At 45.2% G+C, this 13669-nt stretch overlaps 1 protein-coding gene across 2 annotated transcripts in view; it reads right to left on the bottom strand.

Annotated features, from left to right (window-relative positions):
• LOC128692044 (uncharacterized) overlaps positions 1–13669 on the bottom strand; it is a 63884-nt gene that overhangs the window by 9112 nt on the left and 41103 nt on the right. For both annotated transcript variants that reach the window (XM_070079826.1, XM_070079822.1), the window contains exon 4: positions 11997–12260. In XM_070079826.1, the coding sequence (XP_069935927.1) occupies positions 11997–12260 (264 nt within the window). The remainder of the gene's footprint in view (positions 1–11996; positions 12261–13669) is intronic.

Genomic DNA, 13669 nt, shown 5'->3' on the forward strand with positions numbered 1-13669 from the left:
TTAAATGCGAAAACTATTCCAGATCACTTCCCACTTCCTGTACTGGGTGATCTTTTACGTAACATCGGAGATAGTCTTTTCAACCCTGGATTTGTTACAAGGGTTTTGGCAAGTCCGTCTTCACGAGGACAGCCAAGAGCTAACTGCATTCTCCACTCCTACAGGTCATTATCACTTCCTCCGTATGGCGTTTGGATTACGATCCTCCCCTATCACATTCTCAAGGCTCATGACTAATATCTTTAGAGGTCTCATAGGTAATGCACTTATGGTGTACTTAGATGACGTAATCGTCATGTCTAAAGACGTGGATACACACTTGAAAAGACTTGATGTAGTGCTTGGTAAGCTTGAAGAAGCCAATTTAAAGACTAAACTGTCTAAATGTCAATTTTTCAGATCAGAAATTAAGTTTCTTGGTCACGTAGTCACTCCTAGAGGGGTTACGACTGACCAAAGTAAAGTAACTGCAGTACTAAATTTTTCAACACCCAAAACTGCTGATGCCGTAAGATCCTTTGTGGGCTTAGCAGGTTTTTATAGATCTTTCATTGCCAATTTTTCTTCCATAGCTGCTCCTCTAACCGAGTTGCTTAAGAAAGATGCTCCTTTTGTTTGGACCTTCCGTCAAGAAAGAGCATTCCAAACTCTAAAAGAAAAGCTAACATCTGCTCCAATTTTGAAATTTCCAGATTTTTCTAAGCCCTTCTATCTGACAACTGATGCTAGTTCAATTGGCATAGGTGCCGTACTAGCTCAGAAGACCGATGGCAAGTACAACGCAGTTGCATTTGCTAGCCGAGTCCTTACGAAGGCTGAACATAATTATACAGTAACTGAGCAAGAAGCTTTAGCAATAGTATGGTCTTTAAAGCACTTCCGAGATTTATCAGTACTCTGTTCATGTCTTGACAGACCATGCTCCACTGATACCTTTATTCCAGAACAAACAACCTACTGGAAGGTTAGCCAGATGGACCTTGACTATCCAAGAGTTCAATCCCACCTTTGAGCATTTACCTGGCAAGTCAAATGTAGTCGCAGATGCCTTATCGCGACATGTTAGTATAGTAACTGCAGACCCTCCATTTAGTGCTGAAGAAGTAAAGAAAGCTCAACGAACAGATCCCATGTGGTCTGGTGTGATTCGATTCCTGCTCCAGGTAGATCTTATTCTGACTGTGAAGCCACCAGCACCCATCAGTGACTGTCATGAACCAAGAATTATTGTATCGAACAGCCGAGTTGAGTACTCCTAGCAGGAGAGTATACCAGTTAGTAATTCCACAGTCACTAGTGAATGTAGCCTTACAGCTAGTTCACGATGTACCAGGTGTTGCACACCCTGGTATGGATCATTCAGTAAAACAAACCAGATTGAAATACTTTTGGCCTCATATGGCAACTTCATGTGGGATTCGAACACGTGGATAGGGTAAAGTAATACTCACGTAGGCTGGAAGTACGTATAATTACGGATAATGTGGAGAGCGCCCAAACAGCCATGCCTATCTCCTTGCTCACTCTCGTCAGACTGACTGGCCGCCCACAGTACCCATATGTGAGGGGGTCTTTGAATACTGCTGTGGTCAGCACAATATGAATACAGACAGTGACTCAGGCAGAGACGGTTGGTAGTGAGTCATCTACTGGTACACTGGTTACTGGTAACTGGTTACTACTACTGAGAATTATGTCTACTGGGGAAAACTAAGATACTTAACAGGCGTCTTCCTCGACAGAGGTGCAGTCCGCAGGATCCAGTTGCATAATGGGTCTCTACTAGAATATCTAACTAGATTCAGGTAAACAAACCATACCACGGGTGGGGTTTGTTTGCAATCTTGTCATTACGATTTCGCGAGTCAAGTTAGATTCAGGTATCTAGGGCTTGAGGCTCCACTGCTCTGACTACTTGTAACAAGTGTCACTAATACAAAGAAAGGCCGAGAGCACTTAGAATTGTGGCAGGTTTTCAGCCCAGGTATGGTGCTAATGTTAAAATTGTAAAAATGATGTATTTTTGCTTAGATTAGTTGATTATGCCGCACCACTACTTGCTCTTGTGACTAACGAAGCTTGGAGGGCTGGAAAATGGCAGAACGAAGCAGTGAGGATCCTAGGATGCCCTCGTACTGCCAAAATTCTAAATGTGCATCAGATATTGTCACTGAAAAATGTCCTCATTGGGGCCAATTTGCTCAGGCAAGCCCATATAAACCCATGAACAGAAGCCCTCCAAACTTTCCTCGGCACTGGTGAACACTCCTCCAGATAGATCATAAAAACTTGAACTGATGACTTCAAGCCAAGCAGGATGCTTTAAGTTGTATTGATGCCTTAATCACACAGCACACACTTTCCCAAATTGTGGATGTTTATAGTTCTGTTCACCAATCTATTGGAGCAGCTGGTACTGCAGCTGTTTGCTCTCAGACGGAAGGCTCATAGAAATTGGAGTAAGCAACAGTAACTACTTCCACCCTTCAGACTGAACTACCGCCCACACCATGGAGTATTGGCTGCATAAGATAGATAAACATCTACCAACGCCATGCTGTGCTACCTATTCCTATCTATAAACAGCCACTGAAATCTTCACTTGCCTGTGTAAACAAGCCTCGTGTGCACAATAACTAGCCGCTCAGGCGGTACAAGTAAACAATATGTGCTTCAAAAGTCTAACAGTTGGGTCAAGCTCTAGAACTTGACCTTCCCTCACTATGCTCCTCTCGTAAACTTGTTCATAAATTATCCCATCTTCCACTCTCACCCCTGTACATAATGCAATACATTGGTTCTTCCACATTCAAGTTTATTCTCTAAGGGTTGCAATGTGGGGTTTACAGGTTTTGGGTATTGTGTGGTTTACGTTATAAAATACTAATTACAGAGGGGGCCACTAGGACACCTAGCATGGCTAGGCATTTCGAGCAGACAGATTAATTCTTAACATTAAATCCTTACAGATTATGGTATTAAGGCTAAGTGACTACATCATAATTTGTGAGTTTAGCAATGTGAATGCTTTTGTTTTGGCACAATACAAGGTGTCTATATTGGAGTATCATAGGCAAACTTATGGCTAGTTAGGATTTATTATTTTAAGATTAAGATTAGTATTCTGGGTTTATAGTCAGTGGGTGAGTGTGAACCACCAGGTGGTTATCATGTAGTTAGTTGTCGGGGTGGATCAGGGAGATGAGATGTTTTCTAACTGTAGTTTTGAAAGTGATTAATGTCTGCAGTTCTAGAGTTTCCAGGTAGGGTGTTCCAGATTTTAGGTCCTTTGAAATATATTGAATTTTTGTAAAGGTTTAGTTGAACACGGGGGAATGTCAGAATTTGTGTCTGGTGTTATGCCTGTGGATCCTGTCACAACTATCAAGAAAGCGGTTTCAGGTCAAAGTTAATATTGGAATTTAAGGTCCTGTAGATATATATTGCACAGTAGTAAGTGTGGATGTTCTGAACAGGGAGCAAGTTTAGATCTATGAAGAAGGGGAGGGGGGGGGTGTTGCCAGGGATGGGATTTAGCGATTATTCTTACTGCGGCTTTTTGTTGGGTTATTTTTGGCTTTAGGTGTGTTGCTGCAGTTGAACCCCAAGCACAGATAGCATATGTGAGGTATGGATATACAAGTGAATGGTATAGTGCGAGAAGGGCAGTTTGGGGTACGTAGTATCGTATCGTGGAGAGGATCCCCACCGTTTTGGATACTTTTTTTGTTGTGTGTTGGATATGGGTGCTGAAATTTAGGTTGTCGAGGTATAGGCCAAGGAATTTGCCCTCATTATGTCTGGCAATTAGTGTGTTGTCGATCTTAATGTTAAGTTGTGCAACACCTGCTCTGCTACCAAACATAATATAGTAGGTTTTGCCAGTGTTAAGCAAGTTTATTGGCTGTCATCCAAGTCGATATTTTGAGCAGCTCCTCGTTAACAATGGTGTTGAGGGTGGCAAGATTAGGGTGGGAGATGACGTAAGTCGTGTCGTCAGCAAAGAGAATGGGTTTCAGGTGTTGGGATATGTTTGGAAGATCATTGATGTAAATGAGGAAGAGCAGGGGTCCAAGGACACTTTCCTGCGGAACTCCAGTATCAAGTGGCCGTATTGATGAGGCTGTCTTTAATAGTGACATACTGATACCTATTAGAAAGGTAGGATTTAAAATATGCAAGCGCATGGCCTCTTATACCACAGTGGTCAAGTTTGTGGAGTAGGATGCCGTGGTCTAATGTGTCAAACTCTTTTCTTAGGTCAATAAAAATTCCTAGCAGATATTCCTTATTTTCCAATGCTGTGTAAAGCAGGTCTAGCATTTTTATAATTGCATCATTAGTGCTTTTATTTTTCCTGAATCCAAATTGGCAGGGGTTGAGCATGTTTTGTGACGTTATAAATGAATAGTCTCTCCTGTGCACGAGTTTCTCGAAGGTTTTGGATAGCAATGGTAAGCTTCATATTGGCCTATAGTTGTTTACGTCTGTAGGGTCACCACCTTTATGTATTGGTGTAACCCTTGCCGTCTTCAATAGTTTCGGGAAAGTGCTAGTTTCTAGTGACTTGTTAAAAAGTAATGTGATAGCATGCGAAAGGACATGGGCCGCTCGCTTGTACAATAATGGTGGGACGCGAGACAGATTCCCCGAGTTATTTTTAAGTGACTTTATGATCGCGGTGACTTCCGTGGGCTCAGTTGGTATAAGATAGAAGGAATTTGGGAAATTCCCATCTAGGTAGTCCCCGGCATGGGCATTGGTATGTGGGATTTTATTGGCGAGATTAGATCCTATGTTTGAGAAGAAGTCTTTTTTCATCTTGTTAGCTGTATCAGTGGGATGCAGTGGTGTTTCATGAGGTTTAGTTAGAAAAATATTCTTGTTTTTTTTTTCAGTTTATGGGTCCCCAGAATCTGGGAAAGTGTTTTCCATTATTATTATAATAAAAAAGAAGCGCTAAGCCACAAGGACTATACAGCGCTGCAGGGCAGGAAGGAAGTGAGGGCATCAGGTGGCAAAAGGGAGATGGATGAGCAACAGGTTACGGATAACAGCGGGGCAGTGGATGGTGAAAGGGTAAAGGGCAGCAAGAGACTGAACCAGAAAGGGCTGAGGGGAGTGCGAAAAGTATCATCAGAGTTTGTGGAATAAATCAGTCGTTGTCAAGAAGTCAATGAGAGAGTCAGGATTAAAGGAGGGTCCATCAGCAAGAAGGGAAGGTAAAGAGAGAGTAGTAGAACGAAGACGACGTTGGAGGTAAATTCTGCGTGCTCGTTGATAGAGAGGGCAGTCTAACAGAATGTGGCTAATCGATACTGGAACTTGACACTGCTCACAGAGAGGAACAGGGTGCCTCTCCATGAGATACCCATGAGTAAGACGAGTGTGGCCAATGCGAAGGCGGGAGAGAGTGGTCTCCCAACTTCGGCACTGATGACAAGACGGCGGCCAGTAACCTATGCTCGGTTTAATAGAATGAAGTTTGTTACCGAGCAGAGTTGACCAACGTTGTTGCCAACGGGTGCGAAGGTGGGTAGCTATTGCAGCAAAATAGTCCAGAAATGGAACACCTCGATAGGAAATTGGTAGGTCATATACTGCTGACCGCGCAGCAGTGTCTGCCTGTTCATTGCCCTGTACGTCGACATGACCAGGGACCCAACAAAAAACAATATCTTTATGTTTGGTAGAGATACGGCGTAGCCAAAGTTGGATACGGAGAACTAGGGGATGAGATGTATCAAATTTTCGTATAGCCTGTAGAGCACTAAGGGAGTCTGAGACTACTACAAATGATGACACAGGCATAGATGCAATACGAATAAGTGCTGCAAGAATGGCATACAGTTCAGCAGTAAAAATGCTAGCTGAAGATAGTAAATGCCCTCGTACGACGCTGTCCGGAAACACTGCTGCGAATCCGACGCCGTCTGAAGACTTAGAGCCATCTGTGTACACAGCGGTGGCATGAGAATGGGAGTGGAAGTGATCAAGAAAAAGAGCGGGAAGCCACCGTAGGCAGTTGAGCTTTCGAGCAAGGGAGTGAGAAAGAACAGACCCGAACAGCTGGAACTTCCCAGGGGGGCAGGGAAAAGTGAGATGCTACATGAACATATAAAGGTGGTAACTGAAGGGAAGACAAGAGTGAATGTAGGCGAAGAGAAAAGGGACGGAGCAAACAGGGGCGGCGAACGAATAAAGAATGTCTACTAATATCGGTGACCATTCTATAAATGGAAGGATTGTGTAGATCGTGAGAGCGTACATAGTAACGAAGGCAATGGGCATCACGGCGATCAGACAAGGATGGAACATTTGCTTCTGTATAGAGGCTCTCAACAGGGGAAGAGCGAAAAGCACCAAGGCACAAACGTAAGCCTTGGTGATGGATAGAGTTAAGGCTAGAGAGAGTAGCAGGAGAGGCCGCGGAATAAATCTGGTCACCATAATCGAGTTTCGATAAAACGAGGGCTGAATGTAGGCGAAGCAGAGTTAGACGATCAGCTCCCCAGGAAAGATGAGCAAGGGTTTTAAGAAGGTTTAGCCGGCTGTGACAAGTTGCCTTCAGAGAGGTAATGTGAGGTTTCCAGGTTAACCGACGGTCAAAGAGAAGGCCTAGAAACCTGACTATCACGTTCGGGGATACGGGAGCCATAGAGATACAAAGGATGATCGGAGATAACAGAGCGTCTAGTGAAAGTAATTTGGCGAGTTTTGGTACTTGAAAATTTAAACCCATGTGTGGTGGCCCAAGTGGAAACACGGTCGACCGCATGCTGGAGAGAAACTGCAATAAGGTGACAGTCAGCGCCTGCACAAGCAATAGCGAAGTCATCAACATAGAGTGATGACCAAATATTGGGTGGAAGAACAGAGGCCAAATCATTTATAGCAAGGAGAAAAAGTGTTGTGCTTAGAACACATCCCTGAGGGACACCTTCAGCTTGGACGAAGTCCGGGGAAAGAACATTATTGACTCGAACACGGAAATGTCTGTCAGTTAAAAAGTTCTTAAGGAAGGATGGTAGATTGCCTCGGAGGCCTAAGGAATGGGCCTGGGCCAAAATATTTTACCTCCAAGTTGTGTCATATGCCTTCTCAAGGTCAAAAAATATGGCAATAACCGAGTGATTATTCGCAAAGGCATTACGAACATACGTATCCAAGCGTAGTAAGGGGTCTATGGTAGAACGACCCTTACGAAAGCCATATTGAGTAGCGGAGAGACTGTTGTGAGTCTCTAAATACCACATTAAACGTCGATTTACGAGGCGTTCCATCACTTTGCAAACTGCACTTGTAAGAGCGATGGGGCGATAGTGGGAGGCATCATGTCCTGTAGTACCCGGTTTGCGGAAAGGGAGAACAATGGCAGATTTCCACAGCTGGGGAAGAACTCCTTGTGCCCAAATAAGATTGAAGAGGTGTAAGAGGACTACAAGGGCTGACCGATGTAAATGTTGTAACATACGAATATGAATGTCATCAGGCCCAGCTGCCGATGATCGGCAAGCTGAGAGCGTTGCCTCCAGTTCTTGAAGTGTAAAAGGCACATTATACTGTTCTTCTCCGAGAGAAGAAAAGTCCAAGGGTACTAACTCTCTGGCAGACTTTGAGGAAAGAAACGAGGGGCATAGATGGAGCCCTCGGGAAATACGGACCAGATGTGTGCCAAGTTCAATGGCAACGTCGAGAGGGTTTGCTATATCAACACCAGTGACCCGTAGAACAGGAGCCGGGTCAGGAGAGTATTTACCACTCAATTTCCTCACTTTTCCAGACTGCACTCATAGAAGAAGCAGAGGTGATGGTGGAAACATAGTCTCGCCAACAAGTGCGTTTAGCTTCACGGATGACACGGCGAGCGATCGCACGCTTCTGCTTAAAATCAACAAGTCTCTCAGCGGTTCTATTGTACCGGTACCTGCCCCATGCAGCACGTTTCAAACGTACTGCACGAGCACAAGCAGGAGACCACCAAGGCACGCACTTCTGAGAATGCCTGCCTGAGGTTTGGGGTATAGAATGAGAAGCTGCGGTATAAACTGATGTCGAGAAGATGTGTAGGAGCTCATCAATGGAGGATGAAGAAGGAACCTCACTAAAAGCAGTGAGGTGTGAGTAAAGATCCCAATTTGCCCGATCAAATTGCCAGCGAGGGCTACGGGAAGGTGGTGAAATAGGAAGGAGAAGTAAGAATGATCGGAAAATGATCGCTGTCATGTAAGTCTGGTAGAACAGACCAGGTGAAGTCTAGTGCAGTGGAGGAAGAGCAGACTGATAGATCGATGCAAGAGAGAGTATGAGTACGAGGATCAAAATGGGTGGGAGTACCCGTATTTAAAACATGGAGGGGGTGAGAGGCAAGAAAAGCCTCCAACTGAATGCCACGTGAGTCACAATGAGACCCCCCCAGAGGAAATGGTGGGCATTAAAATCACCAAGTAACAGAAGTGGTGGTGGTAAGGATGAAACAAGAAAGGCAAAGTCTGGGATAGAAAATGCTCGAGAAGGAGAGAGATATAAAGAACATATTGTAAACCACTTATTCAAGTGGATACGGGCTGCAGTGTAATGCAGCGAGGTATGGACAAATAGTTGACAGTACGGAATATCATTGTGTAGAAGGGCACTTTCATTAAAGGTCCCATCTGAGAAAGGATCCGAAGAATACAATAAATTATAGCCTGAGATAGGTTGGAAAACAGCCGAGTGTAATTTTGGTTCTTGTAAGCAAGCACCAACAGGGGAAAACCTGGAAAGCAACATCTGAAGCTCACCCCGATTACCCCTGAGGCCGCGGATATTCCACTGTAAATAGGCCATGATTGGCGATGAAGAAAATATCAGGAATCTGTAGGTAAAGGCACCTACGGACTAGAGGGGTTAGAAAAGTCAACGTGTGGTGGCATTGGAAGATGTTCAAGTAGCGAAGGAACGGAGCGTTGCGAAGAATGGGGTTGTGAAGATGGAGGAGAGGGAAGAGAAGGAACAGGAAGTGAATCAGTGTCCATTGAAGGTTTAGTCTCTGCAATATATTCTGAAATGGCTTCAAGTGTTTCTGAATTCAAAGATGTATGGGAAACCATATTGGAGATAGGAGGAGGAGGGTGAGTAAAGATTGGGACAGTAATGGACTGTACCAAAGTAGAGGGGGAGGGAAAAGTGTAAGGGACTGGAGATGAAGTGTGGGGGGGGACAGAAGAGGTAGAAACCTGGGAGGTGACAGAAGAGGGAGAAACTTGGGAGGGGACGGGGGTGGAAGGCATAGTACGAGGAGGAGGGTGAATCTCCACACTTGTAATAGAGCCAGAGAGAGGGGAAGAACTAGGTACAGAGACTGGAAAGGTAACGTGTGGAGGTGGAAGAAGGGAAGGAAGGGGCAAAGAAGATTTGAGCAATGTGGATTTTTTGGACTTCTGAGTAGAGGGGCGATTGGTATTAGGTGTCGTACGAGGTCTTGTCGATACTGGGGCTTGTGAGGAAGGACGCGAAGATGTGAGAACAGACTGAGTTGTAGTCGGGACGTCAGAGCCAAGGACAGCAAAAGGATTAGATGCCGTAGTGGCTATGGGAGGGGTAACAACAGAGGAGGCTGCAGAAGATGGGACCCCAGAAGTGGGGGGACGTATGGAAACACGAGAATAAGAAACACGGGGTAGTCTCCCTTGGAGGCGGAGATGAGTAACTGCCATAGCATAAGGGAGACCTTCTGCCTCTTTGAGGCAACGGATTTCACGTTCATTTAAGTAGACCTGGCAATGGCGGGAGTACGAAGGGTGAGCTTCATTACAATTAAGGCAAGATGGAGGTTGACTGCAAGATGTATTAGAATGGTTGTCGGCACCACAGACTGGGCATTCGGCCATAGATCTGCAATATTTCGCTGGGTGACCAAAACGCCAGCAATTTCTACATTGTTGCGGTGTAGGTATCACCTTTCGAACTTGTAACCGATGTCCCGCGACATATACAGAGGACGGGAGTTCTCGGCTGTCAAAAGTTAAACGAGCCACATTGCAAGGGTAACGTCTCCGCCCCCAGGCAGGAAGGACATAAGTGTCTACTTTGAGGATTGGGAGATCCTGGAGTTCCAGCTGTTCAAAAATGTCATTGCCACATGACTGGAAATTCTGTTGGACTATGGTATGGGGCAGAATGACAGTACCACTACAAGAATTGAGAGAAAGATGTTTTTCAATAGTGATAGGAGTAGTATCGATATTCGAAAGGAGAGAAAGATCATGAGCTTGGGTAGCATTCTGGACAGTGACGATGCGTGTACCGCTCTTGAGAGCGTGAAATGAAATATCTCTGCCAACATGACGCAGGAGCGCTTTGGCAATACTATGGTCAGAAAGGTAGGCAGAAGAAGAAGTTGGTCTTAAAGTAAAGAATTTAGTCCATTGTGTGGTCCGAAACTGAGCGTGGAGAGGGAGTGCTTGACGTGTCGGTCGTTTCCGAGTAGAATGGGAAGGTAACGACGGAGCATCATCAGGAGATTGACGTTGGCGTTTAGGAGTAGGACCGGAGTTGGTCCGGCAGGAAATGGGTGGGCGATTCGAAAATTGCCGTACCGTAGAGGGAGAAGCCGGAAGCATAGTCAAAGGAGAGCGGAGTTCAGACAAATCGAAGGAGTCAGTCGAAGCCCCGGTACCTGAAGCGGGTGAGGAAACAGCACCAGCAAGAGGTACAGGGGCATCAGGAGTGTCCGAAGAGTGGTCTAAACACAAGGCAGGGTCAGAATGGGGTGCGGTATCAAGAAGGGGCCCGGGGGTAGTGGTTTCATGGACTAGGGCTGCCATGGTTAGGTTACTCCTTTGCTTTTTGTTTTTAAGAAAAAAAAAGAAAGAAGAAAAGAAAATAAAAATAAAAAAAAGAATAAAAAAAAGGGGGGAGCGGGGAGGAATAGTTCCCAGGAGGAATGAAAGGGCCGGAAATCCCCCTCCGCGCCCAAGAGGACTCGACACCGCTAGTAGCGCAGATGCAGCATGGAACCCGTGCCATACCCTACCCTTCATGCCAGTAAACCAGCAATCTGGGATAGCAACCTCACATCTGCCGAGCTACCTCGGTGGACAAAAGAGAGGGCGGCCGGATATCCGCCACAAAGCATACCTCCTTCAGCCACCACCCCCGGAATCCGAAAGGTGGCTTCCAGAGATACACCCGTCGCCCAAAAGACACCCAAAGCCACTCCGGGATACCGGAGAGGGATCGGGACATCCCTAGGCAATCCAGATTCCACGGCAAACTACGCCACCGCCAAGAAACCTCAACGGAATGGGATGGACCCCGGTGTCCTTTCCCCTACCTAGGAACTAGCGCGCCTGTGGGAGAAATCACGAAGGCTAAAAAGAGGAAGGGCAAAAGGGAGGGGTGAGGAGGAGGAGGAGGAGGAGGAATGGAAAAAGGGGAGGATGGGGAGGATGGGATAGGGGAGGGGAGAATGGGGGGTAATTAGGTTCGGTCTGAGGAAGAAGACCGACAGGGCTAATGCCTCAGACCAAGAGCCTCTTCACCACGCCAAGGAGCCCCCCTTGAAGAGGAAAGTGTTTTCCAGGTCTTTTTTTTTTTTTTTTTTTTTTTTTTTGTATCTCCTCGTGTCAGTGAATCTGCTCTAGTAGTACAGTTGTTTGGCTTTATTAATTTGGCGAGAACTGTTGAATATTGTTTAAGAATATCTTTGTGTCTTAATCCCTGTCTATATTGCTTTTCATATTGGTGTTTCTTATCAATGGATTTCAGACTGCTACTGGTTAGCCATGGGCAACCAAGCCATTTATCCGTGATCTGTTTCGTTTTTATAGGACAATGTTTGTTGTATAGTCTAAGTATTTTGTTAAGAAAAATGTCTGTCCAATCGTCAATACCATTGGCATTGGAGAATTCTGTAGGCCAGTCAAGTCTCTAGGTCTGCTGCGAAATTCCTTATTGAGGCCTCGTCATGGAGTCTATCAAGCGTTTTAATTACTTACTCTCATCATCCTTACCTCTGTCGTCCTGTTCACCCGAGATATTAATATCGTCAGGTGTGGTAACAGGTGTAGTAACAGGTGTAGTAACAGGTGTGGTAACAGGTGTGGTGGTTGCTTTGCACTGCATGGAGTGACCCGTCTCATTGACGAACACCGTCCTACATGTGCACGGGGTGACGCGACAGATAGCATCGGGTTCATTTGGACAAGTAGCGTTGATGCAGGTAGATTCTGACACCAGGCACGTCCTGCTGGGATCTTCTGGGCAGATCACCTCGTCTAAAGAAACACCAGTAGTTAGCTCGTTGCTTCATTGGGGTAACTGTCAAGTGGTATACACTACCGCATATTATTATTATAATCAAGGGGGAAGCGCTAAACCCGGAGGATTATACAGCGCCTGGGGGGGGGGATGTGGAAGGCATTCAGGCTTAATTCGAGGAACTGGAGCACAGATCCAATTCCCTAAATCAAGAGCCCCTCACCAACATCAAGGAACCTTCCTTGAGGGGACACTACCGCACAATCCAAAAGCAAAGGTGTTTAAGGAGATCGCTGCTAGTTAACACAAGGGACAAAAATAGGCTGCAGAATTGACAGAACACTGGGATCAAAATTACTTAGTACTCTGCACATTAAAACACAGATACTTGTACTTTTAAACAATAAGCAAAGTATTGCAAGTATCATTATTCAAGTACATTAATAACATTTGCAAAATATGTCCTAGAGACCTTCTGACACTCCATTAATATCACCCATATTAAGGGGCACGTAAGTTCCCCGTTTTTTAACATATTCATTTTTTCCACTAATCTACCTTATTCCATAATTACTCTATTATTATTATAATAATAAAAAAGAAGTGCTAAGCCACAAGGGCTATACAGCGTTGCCATAATTACTATAGCATTTGCGTTTCGTAAGGTGAAGTCCAGGATTTTTCCTTAATTCATGATATAACTTAACAAATCTTTGAGGACAATTGTGTTGTAGAAGTCTGAGAAAAGATCAGACAGTTTCCACTACACTGCTTTTCAGTGTTGGAGTACCTACCACATCAGACTAAGCATGGCATATTAAACCTTGACAGCAACGTGGCCTACAACATTCCTCCAGCAATCACAGGCTGTCATATGAAAGCAGCAACCACTCCTACAACTATCATCATATACCTGGACGGTGGCCGGGAAAGTTCAGAGGGTAAAACCGTCAGAGCCATGGACCAACGAGTTAAAGAACACACACATCTGCCATATTAATTAACAGCAGCGCGGCCAGAATTCCAATCTGGAGGGAGGACGGGACTTTAAAAATAAGATACTGAAGAGAATAAAAGAAATAATTTTTAAAAAGTAACAGTAAGTGTCCGGGGCCCAAGATTGTTCAATTGCCTCCCAGAATACACAAGGGGGATTACCAATAGACCCCTGGCTGTCTTCAAGAAGGCACTAGACAGGCACCTGAAGTCAGTACTTTACCAACCGGGCTGTGGTTCGTACGTCAGCTTGCATGCGGCCAGCAGAAACAGCCTGGTTGATCAGACCCTGATCCACCATGAGGCTTGGCCTCATACCGGGCCGCGGGGGCGTTGACCCCCGAAACCCTCTCCAGGTAATGTACAAGACATTTCTAGCAGAATACAGTGTTGTAGTAGCAACTAACCAGTATTATAGTGGTACTTAGTG

The sequence above is a fragment of the Cherax quadricarinatus genome, chromosome 6 (genome assembly GCF_038502225.1).
Source record: "Cherax quadricarinatus isolate ZL_2023a chromosome 6, ASM3850222v1, whole genome shotgun sequence".
Lineage (NCBI taxonomy): Eukaryota > Metazoa > Arthropoda > Malacostraca > Decapoda > Parastacidae > Cherax > Cherax quadricarinatus.